Raw genomic sequence first — 20,223 nt, forward strand, 5'->3', positions numbered from 1 at the left:
TTTGGCAACATTTTATAAACTATAACATAATAAAATTGTAATATTACGTTATGATCTCACTAGCAGATAATACTGCCCAGCCCCAACAATAATAAGTTAGCTTGGACTACAGCCAAGAATCCTTACATCATATTTCTGCTTTTCAGGAAAAATAAAACAATGAGAGAAAACCTTATTGAACATATACACTGAGTGAAATAGCCAAGAGGTTCGCTTGGACAAAGGACAGGACTTCTGTTTTTCATCTTTAAAACACATGTATGTAAAGTTGGCTTGAACTGACATATAGCTTTCCTATCATAAGAAAACTCTGACCTATATGAAAGAGACATCAATCCCTCACCTGAACAGTATGGCTGAAACCTGGTAAGCAAGCTGGCCAATAATCGCAACAAAGCTGCCAAGACTGCCCGTAAACAATCAGGCAACATTTTCATCTTCCACTCCTACATTCCTGTTTCATCCAACTAATAGCAGCCTGATCTGTTCTCTTTATCGTGTTACTGGAGCCTCTGTTTATCTCCTATAATGCAAATCTGACTCTTCTTGCTGCTTCAGCACTTCTTCGTGGCCTACCTCTTCAGCCTCTGACCATCATTGCTTATGTTGCCCTGAAGGAATACATTCACAACTATTTCACTTTCAATTTAAAGCCATGACAATGTTCAAAAGTTCTGGCCCTACTTGTTGAAATAAAACACTCAAAAGAGAGAATAATAGTGAATTGAAGAGGAAACACTAGAATTAGAAATGAGCTCAGGAAACACTCCTGGCTCATTACCAAGTGCAAGCGTAGTATAGTAGTAAGGTTTATGTCGAGGTGTGACCAAGGCCATCAGTTACAGTACAGCATGACGTCACCCGCTGACATGGCGGAGCTGGTTTCGTCTGACTGGAACAACCGACCAAACCTGAATATCACCACCTCTGGTAGGCAAACACAGCACATTCCTCACTTGTCAAACTGAAAAAAAGAAATCCCTTAATAGTAAATGACTATTTAATACACTAATTTTTTTAAACTAATTTGAAGATTAAAACAGTTGAAAAATTCATTTACCACAACTATTCTCTATGTCTAAACTAAACTTTTAAAGACATCTTAATCGCATGGTGCATGTGTGTAAACTTACATAGAGGTAATTGATAAAAGCTTACAGTTAATGTTCAAGATTGTTCGGCCGCTGATCAGCACCTGACCTGACCCAGATTTCAACTAATTCTGCAGCAATGCTTCATTGATGACTTAAAGATACATAAAAGAACTCTAGAAAATAAGTAAGGATTGACAGATATCCATTCATTCATGAATGGACAGCAGTAACACAGAGCTGGTACAGTGCTGCAGGTGAAAACAACACAAACTGTAGTAAGCTAGTGGTTCTCCAAATTAGGCTTCAGGGACCTCAACTAAGTCTTGACAAGTGAGTGAAGGGGCACCCAAAATGGTGAATAGTTTCTAAGTTTTATACTATATAAATTAGACTATATTAGTGTTAGTTCTTTTACTTAAGGTCATTATAATAAGACTGTTCGTGAAGATCACACTTTGAGTAACAGGTGTTTCTTTCTCCCTGACTGTTATCATCATTTAATATAAAACACAGCATACAAAAAACAAAAATATTTTAAAAATGTGCTTCCAGAAGGCAAAGTCTAAGAAATGTAGTTTGTGGGCTGCTATATTTGGGGATCTCTGACATGTAAAAAGGGAATCCCTTTGCAGAAGTTATGCCTCAGAGGCTCAGTTAGTTTTCAGATCCATGAGGATTTCCTGCCTCATTTTCAAAAAATAAACTATCAGGACTGGGACTCTGGGTATCAACAGGTAGCTGAGCTGAGACCTCCCATGAACACTGCTGTGTGACTTTATCAGTGACTGCTTATCAACAGTAACAGTCAGTTAAAGTCAGATTATTTTGAACCTAGGACTGGACAAACAGCATGGCTGGTTGTAGGCTATGTTACTAGGTGTAGATTTCAAAATAACCCCTGAGACAAAAACACCCAGACACACTGCCTCTCTCACACACATACAAACACCACCACCATTAGGCATACTATATTACTACTAACAACAAAGTTATATGGCCCAGCAACAACACAACTGACCGCTTTTCCTGTTCAGTCAGTGTTAGCTTTTCAGTTCATCACATTAGCTACAACAGCCAGCAGCATAACGTTGGAACAAAACACTTTATCCGGGCAGGTTACCCACCTTATTTGAAGGTTTAGAGGACATTTTACAGCCCTATTCCGCTTCAAAAGTGGCAGGTTAAAAAGTTGTCGGTGTCTTTGTTTTGGTAATCACTTGGGGTGAGAGCGGTATTTCCCTTCCAGTTGAATTTTCGCCCAGCTGCCGCCACGCCGGGCTACGCTGTTATTTTATTTTATCCAGGACGACGGGGAACATGTCACGAAAAGCCGTGTGGAAAGTCCAAAGTTCATTATCTTATCTTCGTCGCCTGAAACGCTAACGATAGTCCAGTCGGGTATCGAGTCATGGAAGAAACTCGAGTTGGGAAAAAAGAGGAAATAAGACCGCCTAGCTTTGACGTCTCGTCGCTAACCTCTGGATGAAAAGTTGGGAAGAGTAGGCATCACTCGGACGGTGTGCAGCAATGGCAGGCTGAGTAAACCTCTCCCTGCTCTCGGCTCTGTGAGCAACGGCCGTGTCGTGTCTGGGCGGAGCGAAAATTGTATGCACAGAGGGGCGCAAGACTCTGGGAAAACGGGGGCAATGTCCATCTACCGCTTAAAGTCTCCTCTAATACAAATATTTTTGTTGAAAAACCTTAACAACATATTATTACCTCATCATTATGTCTATTTTCTCCTTATCGTTTATTTTTTATCGCTGTTTAAAAAAGTGAGCACCCCTGTTATCCCGTAGAATAAACAGTCCGGGATACAATAAGGAGAAGCGACGCCGCTGTCCCTGCTGATGCTGGATGCTCACTTTCACTGTGGGATGATGGTGAATGTTGTGTTGTTACACAAAAACCACTGTAGTTTCATAATCTCAACTATGTGGGGAAAAACCACATCCTGTATCCTGTTCAAAAAACCTTGGAAAATCGATGTAAAACAGACCACATGAAGCCTGCCCTTTGATTTAAAAAAAGCAGAATATTAAAAAAAGTTAGCTGCATAACTAATGACCGAAACTACTTCCCTCCTGTGTTTGTGCCAGTGGCTTTGATTACAAAATAGGTCAATAAAGTAAACACAGAGTCCTTATTTGAAAGCATTTCTAAGCACAGAGAAACTGTTTGTGGTTGATAAGTCACCTCACAGGAAACCACAAAAGCCATTCAGTTAAGTTCCTATGACTTCCTCAGCCAGTCCCCACCCACAGGATGCAACAATCTCAGCTTGCATTGTTTCAGAGTTTACTTCTTGTTTCCAGCAAAACAATATTAAAAGTGGGCCGCAGGAGAAAACACAAAATCCTGAAGCAGCGTGACATGAAAGTTTTCAGTATCCAAGGTTACACTACATGTGATTGTGGGCATTAAAAAAAACAGAGACACACCCTATCCTTTCTAAACAAACTGAGTAATCACATTCCCGCAATCTAGCTCCTCTAATGATCCCTTCCTTTATCTTTCTCGCTCAACTGTGGAGGAGGGCGTTGCGGCAGTGTAGGTGGTCTAAGGGGTTAATTCCCACCAGACATAATCCTACAAGGATAAAATACCGCCAGTCAGGAGTAGCAGACATGTCTGAAGGTTGCAAGCGGGGAATGACCTCCAGAAAGGCCAGGTCATGCCGAAAAGAGGATCAAAACTGATGTACAAGTTTAAAACCTGCAGCCATACTTCAGCCAGGAAACACATACTCATTTCTAAAGTATGCTTGAAGGGTTCAAAATCAAAACCACAAAAAAAGTGCATATACAAAACAGACTGTGCCCCAAGGATGATACATACTAGTATTGATGCAAGTCGCTCGCTCCTTCTGAAGCTCCTCAGACGCCTGTCAGGATCGATCAGTGCAGACAGCAGGATGTTCAACATGATGACTTGGGTGTCAACTATCAATAATTTACAATCAAAATAACCAAACTTGAGATAACTGCCTTTAAAAATTACAACAAGCAGGAGCTTTTCCTCTGCTACTTGCCTCTCACTCTCATCCACACCTGTGATGGAACCTCAGATGTTCTATCAGATAGGAGCAAGACATTAGTGACACTCCAATGTGATCAAAGCTATCTTTGTCCTCTCTGCTCCATCCCTGCCCCCTCTCTCTCCCTCTCTTTCACACACACATACACACACACACACACACACACATCTATACAAGCATAGACACACAGCTCTTTTCGCACAACGGGCAGCTTCAAAGCTCAGGTGCGCTCATGGAAGAGCAGGCACATGGAAAACAAAGGCGAACGTGCAGGCCCACATTTGGTTGGAGCGCATCACAAGGTTCACTCAACCCAGCTCCTCTGCAGCGAAAAGGCTAATGTAGAGTGAAACAGCATAATGTGCACACCCGAAAAATGTAAAGCTGGCTGTTGATGCGCATGAAGGCGTTTATGTAAGCAAGACATGATTACATGATGATGAGAGAGAGAAAGAAGAATGTCAAACATTTGAGGAGAACCATTTGTTTTGCATTGGTAAAAGTTGTTCAGCAGATGTTGTTACCCTAATTTCATCTGTCCTGAATTAGGTGTCTGTGAGAAGCTGTGGGATACCTCTGGTGCCCTGTTGACTCAGAGCTGCCCTGCATGTCCAGCGGAGCCTCTTTGTGTCTACACACTAATAAAAACCTTCTGAAGACTTGGAATTCTCAATCAATCCTTGTCACTTTGTTGTAGACCATCTAAACCATGGAAACACTATGAACCCATTCATCTGGTGGTATTCAATTTTTTTGTAGTTGGTATTTGTAGGTGGTAAACAACACTTTAAAGGAGCATTGTGTGGAATTTAGTGGCATCTAGTGGTGAAAATTACAAATTACAACCAGCTGAAACTTCTCCCATGTGCCAAGTGTGAACTCCTGGTTAGAATTCTTTCAGTTTTCATTGTTCAGGAGGTTTTTACAGAGCGCTGAATTATCAGCAGAGGTCTCCTCCTCTCACAGATAAATGAACCCAGAAATATAAACGAGTAAAAACACTAAATAAAGCAGTTTCATGTTAAAAATAAGTGTTTTTCTGACACTGTTTGGCTTGTCGCAGAGGGGCTACTAACTACAGTTGCTGATGCGATGCAAAAACACCAATGGCCCCATCCAGAGCCAGTGTTTGGTTTGTTGGGTTCGGGCTATTGTAGGAACATGGAGGTCCAACATGGCTCATTCTAAGGTAATGAAAACACAATGATACTTATTTCTAGGTGATTATACAGTAAAGAAAACATACTTATTATATTCAATTTCAGCGAATGAATGCCCTTACATCCTACACACTGGGCCTTCAAAGTAGATTTTTGTAGTAAAATAACCAGTTTAAATGAGTCTTTGGACAACAAGGTAGCTCTGTGGCACAGAAGAACCGTGCCGTACATGCCAGGACATATTTTGAGGTCCCCGGGCAGAGGTCTTTTGTCAGTTCCAGAGGCCCAGCTGAAAACTAAAGGGGACAGAGCGTTTGCTGTCAGGGCTCCAAGGCTCTGAAACGGTCCACCCAAGGAAATCAGGTTGGCCGATTCAGTGATCTCCCTTCTTAAAACATACTTTTATAGGACAGCCTTTTCTGATATTACTTGAGTTTTAAGTTCATTTAAAATGTCTTTTATTTCCTCTGTTTTTATACATATGCGTGTTTTTATCAGTTCTTTTAAAAGTTGTTGTTTTCATGTCTTGTCTGTTCTAATTATTGACATGTAAAGCACTTTGTAACTCTGTTTTGAAAAGTGCTTTATAAATAAAGATTATTATTATTACTCAGACAATACTTGTTGTCAGGATCAATGGATTTTTCATTTTAGTCTTGTCATGGGATTTGTATACACCAGGAAAAATATAGAATAATTCCAGCCTTATACTTTCAATATCATTTTCACCTGGATTTCATTTAGCAAAACTTTCACTTGCAGGAAATTAATCCATTCAGTAAAAGGGAAGAGCTGTGGTGTAACCCGCAAATGATGAGAGCACAAATGTCACATCTCTGCTTAAGAGGCCAACTGTTTGCGGCCAGATTAGTATCATATGATGGGATTAGCAGGCATCTCTCAAATTCACCCCCTACCTTCCAGGTCAATATTGTTAAGGCTTTTGTGCCGACTTAAACAGTAAACACAAATCTGGTTTTGAATGTGTTAAGCCCCCGATGTGGTCCATGGTTAATTTATTCATCCATGAAATCAGGGAAATATGATATCTTGATTACAGAAGAAAATAAATACCTTTAAAGTAAAACTATAAATTAAAAACAACATGAAACTTATATTCCAAATAAACTTTAAATAGAGAGGCTAAAAAAACTGTCCCAAGCTTTCTACCCACATCTTACCTTCCCCATATCAGCTTAAATATCAGCTGTACAAACAAACTCCCTAGAAAGGGTTTCACATGACGCACAAAGTGTACACATACTGTATATCCTTATAATAATAACTCAGGTCTCCATCCTCGGAGAGAGCCTCTAAACCTGATCTTCCACTAAACCTGTCGACTGTTTCTAATTAAGCAGTCCTACTCTTCAATATTCAGTAAGAGCACAGGCGATTCATTAATCACACCTTCCTAAACTGTACAGGACGCACACAAGTAGCACTGTGCAGGTGAACTTTTTTTCCTGATCCGAGAACTGCAGAATCGTCAACATATTGATGAATTTTAAATAGGAGGCTTAGAAAGACCAAGACTAAAGCCCCTTTTACACTGCCAGATTTTTGGCGAATGTTGGGCCGTTTTGCCAGCAAGCTACGAGTGTTTAGATACACAGAGCCGGATCGGCGAGTTGATCCGAGGTGCCCAATTTTCCGCCTCGTAGGGTAGTCATGTTGGCGGAACCTTTTTAGTTTAAACAGACCGAGGCAGCCTTCCGCCACAGGAGGGGCTGTTGATGACTTGTGCGAGGAGCTGTGCGAGCCACTGGCGGTGGATAAACAGGAAACAGCTGATAGCGGGAATGAGCAGCTAGTAGCAAGAGGGAAACGCAAACCTGACAGACACTATAAAGATGGGCAACTGGGGAGACAAGGAACTGCGTGCCCTCCTTATCCTCATAAACGAAGAAGCCATTAACCATCAAATGACAGGAACGGTGAATAACGGGCTGACTTACGAGAGAATCACCGAAGGACTGATCAGCCGCAGCTTCCCTCTAAGTATGTCACTGTTTATGTCACACGCTGAGTTACACATTTTGTTACTTGCTCACACCCCCCATTGCCCCGATAAAGGCACATTCTGTAGGCAGGCGGCATTTTGCTGCACTCCCTGATTTTGTTTTTATACTACCAATGCTGGAAAAAGACTGATTGGGCTTTCCTGCAAATTTGCACAATTTCTATTTTAAAAGGGTTTAAAAGTCTGCAGCCATGCTAGAAGTACCATAGGGTACTCATAGGGTACTCATCATACAGCCGTCTAGGGCAGTAGTTCCCAACTGGTCCAGCCACGGGTCCAGATTCCTCCTTAGTCATTAGGTAAAAGGTCAACACAGTTTCATACACTGAATGTCCTACTTGCGTTTGGCCATGTCACCAAGCTAGTTTGCTGTCTATGTTAAGTAGCTGTTCATTATTCACTCATTGTACAGCAGGAAACAGCACTTCCAAATAAAAACTCTGTGTCGGAAATTCACTGTACTTAAAAATAAAGTGTGTTTTTTACAAACTTGACACGTTTCTGAGTCACTTGTGGTCCATTCAGAATGAACCCATGACCCACCAGTTGGGAACCACTGGTCTAGGGTGGCACCAATGTTGCCTATGGGAAAAACCACCAGTGCAACACAGTTAAGTATTTGGACTTGATGATGGTGCTTGAAGAAAGGTAAGGCCATCATTAAAATTCACTCTGTCCGTCAAAAAGTTGTTGAGGCATTTCAGAACCACAAATGTGAACCTCATGGTGGCACTAGAGGTAAAGTCAGGGATTGCAAAAGTCAGTGGGACTGATCCTTTGGGAACCAAATATTCATGGAAACCTATCAAACAGCTGTTAAGATATTTCAGTCTAGCTTTTACCAAATTGTCCAGTCTGAGTATAGTATTGCCGAACTCCTCTTCGCTTTTATCGTGTTTTGCAGAATCTACACACACTGCCATGACTTCATGACCTAAAAAGATAAATGTAATTAGAGATTTTGCTATCAGAGAGAAGCTGCCAAGTAATGTCAAGTAGTCCTATATCCAAAAACATTTCGCACTTTGCAAGAAGTTGGAAGCACTTTGCAAGAAGTTGCATACAAATATAGAGATTTTCACACAGTTAAAAAGTATTTTATCATTACTGGAGTTCACAATCCTGCTATTGTCAGTTTTGTTCTTCCCTAATTTATGTACAACCACAGGAGAAAAAATAGTCTGTGTAAGAATAGTCTAATTTGCTGTTATTTGGAGAGAGACTTGGTTCCACTTAGTTCTCGTGACGAAGAAAAAAAGCTCAGTACTAAATTTACCATGGAGGGTCTTCGGTCACAGATAGTGAACCAGGTCACTTTTAATCTTCAGAAAACATTTACTCCAAGAGGCAGCCTGTGATCAACCAACCAAACAAATCTCTCATTTTCCTTTTTCTCTGCCTCTCTCCTGCTCTCTCTTCTCCACAGACAAGCATTGCTGAGCCTTTTATAGCCGGAGAAAAGAGACTGCAGTGAACCTGGTTGACTCCACTCTGCTTCTCAGCGGTATCTCAAGTAGCCTAACAAGGAATGGCCCAAGTTGCAGAGAGCACCATGGCAGGTCTACTTGAAATTCCACCACTTTCCTACGTCTGTGATTATTTCTCATTATTCCTCTATTGACCCAACCTGAATACTGAATGTCGAATCTCTATTTTTTTGTGTGTAGTGTGAGACCCACACCCTTTAACAGTCAATATACTGTGTAAATCTGCTGAGGAGAAACCAGCCATTACGTCATGCTTTCCATCCACGTGACCGCCCCATTGTTTGCTGCAGAATGAGGCTGTAAATTAAAAATATCGCAAATCCCAAGGTGCAATTCACAAGGCACTTAGCTCAATCCAGTGTGTGTGTGTGTGTGTGTGTTGTGCCAGTAAATACTTCATGAAAAACAATTCTACCTTTTCCCTTCATTGTTGTGATAGCAAAGCACACAATACAAATGTTGCTTTAAGCAACATTTTGTTACTGCCCGGTCTTATTTGTTCATAAAGATAAACGTATTACAGTGTGTTTGTGCTGTGCCAGTACAGACTGTTCTCTGAATGTTCACACTCTGTGCATAATCACGTATTTTTCTTATGATAATGGTCCACTTTCTCAGAATGATAACAAAATAACATCAGAAAGAAAACAATTATCACTGCAAAAGAAAATACTGTGCCATGAAATGAATAAATAAGGGATTTTCTGTTGTAAAGAAATGAAAAATATCTGTTGTTATTACAAGGAGGTGTTAAATAACTTGCACCCATGCTGCACTTACATGTGATTTTTATCATCAGATTGCACCAAGGCGCAAATAAGTGACAGGTGGGTGCATAGAAATAAGTTCTGGCTTGCTGTAGGATTTTTCAAAATGCTGGTTACCTTACTGCACATGTAAGCAGTCCAGCAATGTGGGAAAAGTGCTGACATTTAGTGTGTGATCTAAGGGGATTTCTCAGTGTTCTTTTAAAAACCAACATAGGGTTCAGAATTCTTTTTTTAAGATCAGTTTTGGGCGTCTTTATTGATAGGACAGCAGTACACTGACAGTAAAGGTTGGAAAGAAAGGGGGATGACACGCAGCAAAACCCATACCACCACAAAGGACTCAGCCTATAGGGGGCGCACACTGTACCAGGTGAGCTACAGGTCGCCCCAGGGTTTAGAAAAGTTGACTTCAATTCAAAAGCACTGAGCATAAACAATGCTGCTGTAGTGTTTTCATGAAAAACCGATGATTGGACACAGTTGTTTACAGCTCCCTGCAATCAGATGAGCAATAGGCAGTTGCTTTTTTAAAAAAACGTGAGCTCAAGTGGTCAAAACTGTGCAGCAAGTCATGAGATGAGAAATTGCCTGTGGTAATGGATTACAGTGGAGCTGTGATGAAAAAGTGCAAAAAAGGGAAAAAGATGTGTAAAAACTCACATGAAAATAGCATTCAAAGTTATTTCAGTGACTTTTATTTTACACTCTGAGGTATTGGACAAAGTTTTGTGACTATGTAGAAACAGCCAGGAGAATTAAAAAGAAAACAGATCAAGGAGAGCATCTAATGCTGGGTGACGTGTGTGTGCATGCAAACCAACAGTGTGGCATTGCAGCATATGATGCACATGTTGCTCACATACATAATCAGCTGTTCTCTATCTTAGGAGACACTGTACAGAGGTACTGTAACACCTCAAGCAGAAAATCTACCCTTAAGGCCTCACCTGGTACAACTCAGAAAAAACTACAAAACAAAACAAAACACCAACACGGTGGCAGAGACACGTTATTAGTCACATATTAGGAAGCCACATAGAAATATACAGCAATTACACTACATCGTTACTTCTCACAGGTTTATACTGCACCTCAGACAGAGTCAGAGACGGTGTAATAAAAGCAGCAGTCAAAGTGTCTGGCAGCGCTTACAGTAAATGTCCACCTTCAGGCATAATAACAGTGCAGGGACACAATCTATACACGCTCGCTGATGAAACCTTAACGCTTATCTTCTAAAGCATAAAACTTCTGAATCATAGCCTCACTCTGTAATCTATGGATGTATATGTAAACAGAAATAAAATGCAGTCAGAAAGGAGGACAGCGAGATGTTTTTATTGTTTCAGTTTAACTCCAGCAAGTAAAGTTGGAAATAAAACAAAGAATATTGGGGTTTAAAGTCGTGACTCTCAGCTTTGATGGTTTTACATCAACATCAGATGAACAGGAGGAATTTTAGCCCTTTTTATTCATGGCCCAAGTCTTACAACTTTAGGGGAAGGAAATTAAAATTAACACTACAAATTACCCCAATAAAGCCATTGTGTTTAACAGTTAGTTAACAGTCATTTGCATACAATGACTGGATTGAGTCTGCAGCCAACAGGCATCAGCACACACTTGGTGGCTTATCTGGTGACTCTCTGCCAGCTCTCTGTTGAAGCCATCTTTATTTGTAGTGTGTTTCAGAAACTCATGTATATTAAAGATTATTGTCCTGATACATTTCCTAAAATTGGCGGCGAGTCCTACACTGTTCAGCCAGTACGAATGTAGACACTGAAAGCTGAAACTCACCTCTTTAACTTTGTACAACCAAAGTAATGAAAAACACACCACTGTCCTGATACTTTCTAATTGTGCTGCATGTTAAAGAGCTCAGATTAAACCAGAGAAGGGATTATGGACGCACTTATTCTCTAAGGGACATCAATTTTCTGCGTGTGTAAGTGCTAATGTGTCTGTGTCTGGGCCAACATGTGTGAACGCCTGAGCATGGTGTGAATCTCCAGCTTAATAAATAGGCAATAGACACAAGGGCTCCAAAGCTGCCCCCACTCAAAATTGAGAGACAGAATTATGTCTCAGTAAATCCAACAGCTGCAGCTCAAGTTAAAGTGTCGACAGCAAGCAGCAGGCACTAAAATGCCACTTGACACGTACTGTAAGTGGCATGTAATTGATTTTCAAGGAAGAGTTGAGATTTACAAGTCTAATACAGGCAGCAACTGCAGATTTCAGGCTGCCATGCGCTGGGAAGAGAATTAACTTCTGTGGAGATTTATTCTGCAGCTGTCCGGCAGCGCAGCAACATATCTCAACCTAAAACTCAAAACGCACCTCAGTTCTGAACAGGTTTTAGTTGAACTGATCTCTTTAGGCTGGCCCTTAAAAATGTCCTGCCCAAATAATAATAAAAAAAGTTATTTATTGTTCTTTAAATGTTGTTTAAGGGCTAATTTTTCTAGAGTTGGGTTGTATGGGGTTCTTACTCATGTCTGCGAGCAGGTGCAGAGTTTGGAGAGGCAGCAGGAGTGCCAACATGGAAATTAAGCAATGGACTGCTGTGCAAAACACATTTTAGCCACCCACCTAAAGAAATTCACATTTTAAATGTATGCTATATTTAGAGTATTTTCACCACTTTACCTTTCCATCAGACAGAACACACTTCCATTCCCCATCTCTGCTCCCGACAATGCCACCAAACTCCATTGAGAAAAACAGGAGCTACCGGTCTACTGCGGCCTTGATCAGTTAGTCAACTAGTGTTACTATGTGACTTTGGTGAATCTAAACTTACTGTTTCAAACAGCAAAGTTACACAAAAACTTACAAAAAATAACTGATCGAGGCAGCAGTAGACAAGCAGTGTCTGTTTTTAACAATGTTTAATAACTGTTTTTCTCAATGGAGTCTAGCTTTGAAGAGAGCAATATAACGGCTTCAGTTACCCGTCGGAAATCTCGGTCTGACGGTAAAGGAATGTGGTAAAAATACTCTAAATATAGCGTACACTTAAACTGATCATGAGTTCTTTTTAGTTGGGACTTTTTTTAGTTGGCTAAAATATTTACATTTTGCTGCTGCCCCCTCCACAACAGTACACTGCTTAGCTTCCGTGTCAGACTCCAGCCTGTTTCTCCAAACTGGGGGCGTGCTGACAGACATCTAGTGTATGTAATACACTGACTATGGATACGTACCTCATGCAGCCCCACTTCAAAATGTCCAAACTATCCCTTTAATTTGAAGAGTATTAATTCACTCATTTTCCGTAACCGCTTATCCTGTTGCGGCCGCAGGGGGGCTGGAGCTTATCTCAGCTGACACTGGACGAGAGGCGGCATACACCCTGGACAGGTTGCCAGACTATCACAGGGCTGACACATAGAGACAGACAACCATTCATGCTCACATTCACACCTACAGCCAATTTAGAGTCACCAATTAACCTGCATGTCTTTGGACTGTGGGAGGAAGCTGGAGTACCCATAGTACACTAACACAGGAAGAACATGCAAACTCTGTACGGACAGGACTGGAACTGGACTGGAGCTGGAACCCCCCAACCAGACTTCAAACCAGGAACCCTCGTGCTGTGAGGTGATTCTAAGGCAATGCTTACCACTGCACCACCATGCTGCCTGTTAAATAGTAACTGAACACTATTCTGAAAAGCAGAGATTCCCTGCCCTCTCTGATTCAAAGTTTGTTTCATCTCTGACCACGACCAGCATCACTTAAGGGCGTGGTCAGGAGTGACTTTTTTCCACCTGTGACCACACCCAACAGTGATTTCACAGTGTACTTACACACCCCAGAGTACACTTCTACATCACAGTGGCAAGGTGAGAGGTTAAACCACTGGAGGTAACAGAAAACAAGCTCTTTAAATGGTAAAATGTATATTGTGAGATGAGGTTGATTTTGATCAACAAAACTATTTAAAAACAAGATACATTTAAGATAATAAGGGCAAACAGTATTTCAAACTGCCCCCATTATCCAAAAAGGAACACACAGGTTAGAGTGCATTTTGTTATTGTCACTGGTAATCACAAGTGAAGATACAGTATGTAACGTACTGGAGATAGCAGATAGTAGAGTGTGGAATTCTGGTTGACATAACTGAAAATGGCCTCCCTGGCTTCTTACAGATCCCACATTGGACTGCAGGGTTTTAAACATAACGTCTTCTCAGACCTCAATAAAATAGATACAAAAATATAGTATTAATCAGATTTCCGTATTTTGCAGACTGATGTGTTTAGGGACAGGTCTAAAAACCAAATATATAGATATCAAATTCAGAATAGCAACAAAATAACAGCCCAGAGGTCAGAAGCATCCTCCACAGCACAATGATGTGACGAGGAGAGCAGAGGAGACGCTACAAGAAAGAAGAGAGATTAGAACGGATGAAAAAAACAAGAAGAGGCAAAAAAAAGTGGAACAGAGGCGAAGTGAAGAGAGCGGAGGAGAGGAAGAGAGACGTGGGGTAAAGGGATTACAGGAGGAAGAAAGGGAAAGAGAGGAGAATAGAGGTGCCACTTTGGGAGAAGAATAGAGTAATTTAAAAATGTGGGAGTTGATAAGAAGACAGAAGAAGAGAGCAGAGAGAATGAGGGCAAAGTTAAGGACAAGGTGACGGAGAGGGAAGTAAAAAAAGGTGAATATGAAAAGACAGAAGATGAGAGAGGTCAACAAAGAGAGAACAGAAAGAGGGAATGAGCTAAACTGCAGTATATTGTGTCAAGAAGTTGTTTCGAGTCCAGTGAACTCGGCGTTAGCCTGAATAAAAGGACACGCATCGCCCCCCCCCCCCCCCCCCCCCGTCAGTGAGTCTTCCCATGGTACTGCCTGTTACTGCTAAATTCCAACAGTATGCAGCTGCTCTCACTGGGCAAAGGAGTGGAAACAGCAGGCGCTTCCAGGGAAAGAGGCACAGGCAGGTTGAACAGTTCAGGCTGGAAAGTGTTTGTCAGTTAATTCTGCAGGAAATTGATTAAATTAAAGCCAAACGCACAAGCAGAGATTAGTTTCTGTGCAGGAAAGGTGCTTTAATGGTTCAGCGATAGTAAGATATGTTGATTTCTGGTATGAGATCAAGTGAAAACCACCCTTGTGCTCTCTCTGTATTCAGTTTTTGCAGTGTTAAATTTGATAGAGTTGACTTATCAAACCACAACACCACACAGAGTGAGTTTCAGCTGTCAGACAAAGTCTAAGCAGCTGGACTTGTGTTGAAAATATGAAGATACGTGCATGTGTTTGATCGGCCTTTTGACCTGTAACACCCTTTAATGAATCACACATTAACACACATTATCTTTTTCTGTGTTACAAAAAAACATTTGACTAAGCTTCACTGTATGAACACCTCTCCTCCCCTCCTCTGCAACTTAACCCACCCTGTCCTGACTAAGTGCATGACATCACACGCTCCTCCCATGAAAACACAACCCTACAAGAGGAGGTGATGTCGTGTTTTTTTGTGGTTAGAACAGAGCAAGGAGAAGCGGTGGAGGATGGGAACCCAGAGCCAGCCAGTCAGCCAGCCAGCCAGAGAGGCGGATGGAGACACGGCAGCCACAGGGGCCGCTTCAAGCCTGGTGGTGATGAGATGCGATGGGACCCGACCCTGCAGAAGCCCCAGCCAGTGTGTTAGCTGACTAATCCTCTAGCCGTCCAGTGCCAGGATCCAGACTCATCAGCTTTGGTGTTCTCTTGTCAGACTCATTTTTATAACGTCCCACTGGTCAATTCTGACCACTAATGCCCAACACAACGGCCCCTAATGCCAAGTGATTACCGAGTGCTGTTTTAGCACATTTGTCGCCTGAAAAGAAAGAAAGCACCACAAGGCAGTGGGTTGGCTCCCTGCTCAAAGGACCAGCCTGATGAACTCAGCAGAAAGGGAGCGGACCTAAAAGCCAGTCTAAGCCACCTCTCTCAGTGTGGGTACTGTGGGGCCTGAGCCGGGTCAGGGCTGAGCTGGGCGGTGGGCAGGGATTTACAGTGCCCTATTCTGCAGCATATAGACAGTTCCTATGAGCTCATACGTGAGGGGACACTGAATGTGCACATCCTGACCTTTGCAGCATGCCGGGCAGAGAGATGCAATGGTGTGGCTTTGATTTTAAAGTGTGTAGGGACACAAGGATGCATACAGAAATGTCAAGAAGGCGAAAATAATGGTGAAATCTCAGAAAATACTTTAAAATAATACAAGAAAGACCCCAGAATTACAATCTTAACACCCAAAGGAATTTTGTTTTCTGTCACAAAACACAAGAGAAAAGGCTTGAGATCCTTTAGGGAAGGAAACTGATAACATTTTATTGGTCTGATTCTTTATCAAATCCCTTACTGTTTCCTTATCAGATTTCTTTGCGAAAGAAACAAGGGCCTACACCCTTTCTTTACTCATTTTACTTCCCTGTGCAGTAATAAGTGTGAAGGGGGGAAGCTGATGGGCCAGTCAAGTTGGCTGCAGCCTGAGAGCTAGCTGTAGTGCCAGTCTGTCATCTAAACTGGATGGAATGAGAGAATATTTGTACAGTATTAGTTTTCATTTAGGTTTTCTTAGTCAAAGGGAAAAACCTGCTAAGCCTGCCTGTGCGCGGCTCATGTTATTGTAACATAGGATATTTACCCTCAGTAACGGACATGCTGCTCAGCTGGGAAGCAGTGGCACTTGTGCATGGTGTCACACACAGGCCATTCTTGGAATTTAAGCCTTTGCTGTGTAGAAAGGTGTTTTAGCACTTTGCTGGTACTTCAAATGACACAAGCAGCATGTTGACATCTGTCTTTGGACCATTTCTTCATCCCCACCATGACTCCTTCTTGTTGCCAGTGTCCAGCAGTGTAAACACAAGTTTGACTTCATTGCAATGCCCAACTGTCAGAAAAATATGCCAGCATCGATAAAAGGAATTTATAAGCTTGGAGGATATGAGTTCGATGGATCAGACAGTTTGGAACTGGTTGTCAAGTAGAACCGGTTCTCGATTCCCTTCCCTAAGATCCTTACAACTGAGAAGCTGGAACCAGACATTGCGTGAAACTTTGGCTTGAAAATGGACTAAAACAATGAACTGACAATCAAAGAAGTTGCATATGTATTTTCAGTTGATTAGCTAATCATTTTAGCCCTAAGAATTGTATAGAGGATACTATCTTTTTCAAATCTCAAAATAGATGGGGCGTTGGTGGCTTAAGGCCCGTTTCCACCGCAGGAACTTCGGGGTAATTTTACGCGGCCGGGGCCGTTGGTGCGTGTCTCCACCGCAGGAACCACCCCCGAAGGACAGAGTTCCGGAACTTTTACGGGGGCTAAACAAGTCCCTGCCTCGGAGTAGGTACTCAGAACGGCCCCAAAAGACTCCTGGCTGGGGCTTGGGATTTATTTGGTGCTGATTGGATATACTCAAGGAGGGATGTGATGTCAACAGAAAGCAACAAAATAGCCGGCATTTTTAAAACTCAGCAGACGAGGATTAGCTCGTTCATATAGCTTCCGCCGCCATGTAAAAAAACTCACTAAATGGCCCGTGAAAAAAATATTTTTTCCAGCGGATATCTTAGTTACAACATGATTGAGCTAGCAAAGCAGTTTTGTGTTGATATGTGTGGTATGTATTCAGTTTTGGGAAATCACAATGTCTAGAAAGCATCAGTGGCTGCAGCTGACAGGGACAGCTAACAGCAGCAGCAAAGCTAACATCAGGACGTCATCTGTTAAAAGCCTCCCGTTGTTGGATACGACATGAAACTACTCCAGTTAGCTCAATAATGTTGTAACTAAGACATCCGCTGGAAACAATATTTTTTTTTCATGGGCCATTTAGTGAGTTATTAAAGACACCGCTAAGGGCTAACAGCTAACTGCCTACGTTACCCCGGTAAATGGTCGCGCAACGATTACATCACATCCAGAGCCCGTAACTTTACAGGAACCTTCCTCGTACTCCGCTCTCAGTGGAGACACGGCGGTTGAGAGGGCCGAGCGAGAGGACGTTCCTGTAGTAGTTCCTGCCCCCCAAATAGTACCAGGAACTTCTTCAGTGGAAACGGGCCTTTAGTGGTAGAGCAGGTGCCCCATGTACAGGGCTGTTGCCGCAGCGGCCCGGGTTCGAATCCAGCCTGTGGCCCTTTGCTGCATGTCATCCCCCCTTCTCTCTCTCCCCCTTTCACACTTACCTGTCCTGTCCATTAAAGGCAAAATGCCCAAAAAAATATCTTTAAAAAAAAAAAAAATCTCAAAATAGATGAAAAAATAAAAGCACAGGGTGCTATATCAAAGTGCCAAAAAATGGCACAAGATATAATGACTTACCCCCTCCAATGACCCACACTTGGACAACACAGTTATGCACTGTGACAGCACGGAGAGGTTTGTAATTAAAAAAGACAATGTAAATCAATGGCACTCCATGCTTACAACCACTTTCAGACAAGTATCACAGCCTGACCAATATCGTATTTTTGAGGACGATACTGAAATCGATATTTGACATTAAGAAAAAACAAATAACAACATTGCTGCTGATATTATCTCTCTTTCTTTTTTAATAAACACATAAAATCAGCAAAAAATTGATTGGGATCCCTTGAATTTGTCTTTTAATCAGCTTTAATCAGGGTTTGTACTGAGCAGAACATTTTACAGTTGAAAAATAAACTTCTCAGTGCTCTCTGGTGGACAGACTATGTAACGGTGACATAGCTTTTATCTCAATTTTTATTCACTGCTCTGATGTACAGTACAGGCCAAAAGTTTGGACACACCTTCTCATTCAATGCGTTTTCTTTATTTTCATGACTATTTACATTGTAGATTCTCACTGAAGGCATCAAAACTATGAATGAACACATGTGGAGTTATGTACTTAACAAAAAAAAGGTGAAATAACTGAAAACATGTTTTATATTCTAGTTTCTTCAAAATAGCCACCCTTTGCTCTGATTACTGCTTTGCACACTCTTGGCATTCTCTCGATGAGCTTCAAGAGGTAGTCACCTGAAATGGTTTCCACTTCACAGGTGTGCCTTATCAGGGTTAATTAGTGGAATTTCTTGCTTTATCAATGGGGTTGGGACCATCAGTTGTGTTGTGCAGAAGTCAGGTTAATACACAGCCGACAGCCCTATTGGACAACTGTTAAAATTCATATTATGGCAAGAACCAATCAGCTAACTAAAGAAAAACGAGTGGCCATCATTACTTTAAGAAATGAAGGTCAGTCAGTCCGGAAAATTGCAAAAACTTTAAATGTGTCCCCAAGTGGAGTCGCAAAAACCATCAAGCGCTACAACGAAACTGGCACACATGAGGACCGACCCAGGAAAGGAAGACCAAGAGTCACCTCTGCTTCTGAGGTTAAGTTCATCCGAGTCACCAACCTCAGAAATCACAAGTTAACAGCAGCTCAGATCAGAGACCAGATGAATGCCACACAGAGTTCTAGCAGCAGACCCATCTCTAGAACAACTGTTAAGAGGAGGCTGCGCGAATCAGGCCTTCATGGTCAAATAGCTGCTAGGAAACCACTGCTAAGGAGAGGCAACAAGCAGAAGAGATTTGTTTGGGCCAAGAAACACAAGGAATGGACATTAGACCAGTGGAAATCTGTGCTTTGGTCTGATGAGTCCAAACTTGAGATCTTTGGTTCCAACCGCCGTGTCTTTGTGAGACGCAGAAAAGGTGAACGGATGGATTCCACATGCCTGGTTCCCACTGTGAAGCATGGAGGAGGAGATGTGATGGTGTGGGGGTGTTTTGCTGGTGACACTGTTGGGGATTTATTCAAAATTGAAGGCACACTGAACCAGCATGGCTACCACAGCATCCTGCAGCGACATGCCATCCCATCCGGTTTGCGTTTAGTTGGACGATCGTTTATTTTTCAACAGGACAATGACCCCAAACACACCTCCAGGCTGTGTAAGGGCTATTTGACCAAGAAGGAGAGTGATGGAGTGCTGCGGCAGATGACCTGGCCTCCACAGTCACCGGACCTGAACCCAATCGAGATGGTTTGGGGTGAGCTGGACCGCAGAGTGAAGGCAAAGGGGCCAACAAGTGCTAAACACCTCTGGGAATTCCTTCAAGACTGTTGGAAAACCATTTCAGGTGACTACCTCTTGAAGCTCATGGAGAGAATGCCAAGAGTGTGCAAAGCAGTAATCAGAGCAAAGGGTGGCTATTTTGAAGAAACTAGAATATAAAACATGTTTTCAGTTATTTCACCTTTTTTTGTTAAGTACATAACTCCACATGTGTTCATTCATAGTTTTGATGCCTTCAGTGAGAATCTACAATGTAAATAGTCATGAAAATAAAGAAAACGCATTGAATGAGAAGGTGTGTCCAAACTTTTGGCCTGTACTGTAGCTCTGATAAGTAAATCCAAATTGCTTACTTTAAAACTGTTATTTTATCTTTATCATCGTTGGTTACATTTGTTTGTTACTTATGTTTAAAAGGCAGAACATAAGGATGGATATTTTCAATTTTCTGAAATGTAAGGGCATGAAAGGACGAGTTCAATCTGTGCCTACTGTTTAGAAAGATGTGATGGCATGAACTGAAAACTAGATAATGAATAACTATCAACTGCAGCTGCTTCATTTTGTTTTTA

At 41.9% G+C, this 20,223-nt stretch overlaps 1 protein-coding gene across 15 annotated transcripts in view; it reads right to left on the minus strand.

Moving 5' to 3' along the window:
- Positions 1–20,223, minus strand: part of tjp1a (tight junction protein 1a) — a 131,414-nt gene that overhangs the window by 55,969 nt on the left and 55,222 nt on the right. Inside the window, exon 1 of one of the 15 annotated variants that reach the window (XM_078175229.1) lies at positions 2,219–2,390. The exons of the other annotated variants lie outside the window; for them this stretch is intronic. Within the exon in view, the coding sequence (XP_078031355.1) occupies positions 2,219–2,242 (24 nt within the window). The 5' untranslated portion in view covers positions 2,243–2,390. Of the gene's footprint in view, positions 1–2,218; positions 2,391–20,223 lie in introns of those variants that run through there. 15 annotated transcript variants of the gene reach the window in all.

The sequence above is a fragment of the Epinephelus lanceolatus genome, chromosome 2 (assembly GCF_041903045.1).
Source record: "Epinephelus lanceolatus isolate andai-2023 chromosome 2, ASM4190304v1, whole genome shotgun sequence".
NCBI classification, from domain to species: Eukaryota; Metazoa; Chordata; class Actinopteri; order Perciformes; family Serranidae; genus Epinephelus; species Epinephelus lanceolatus.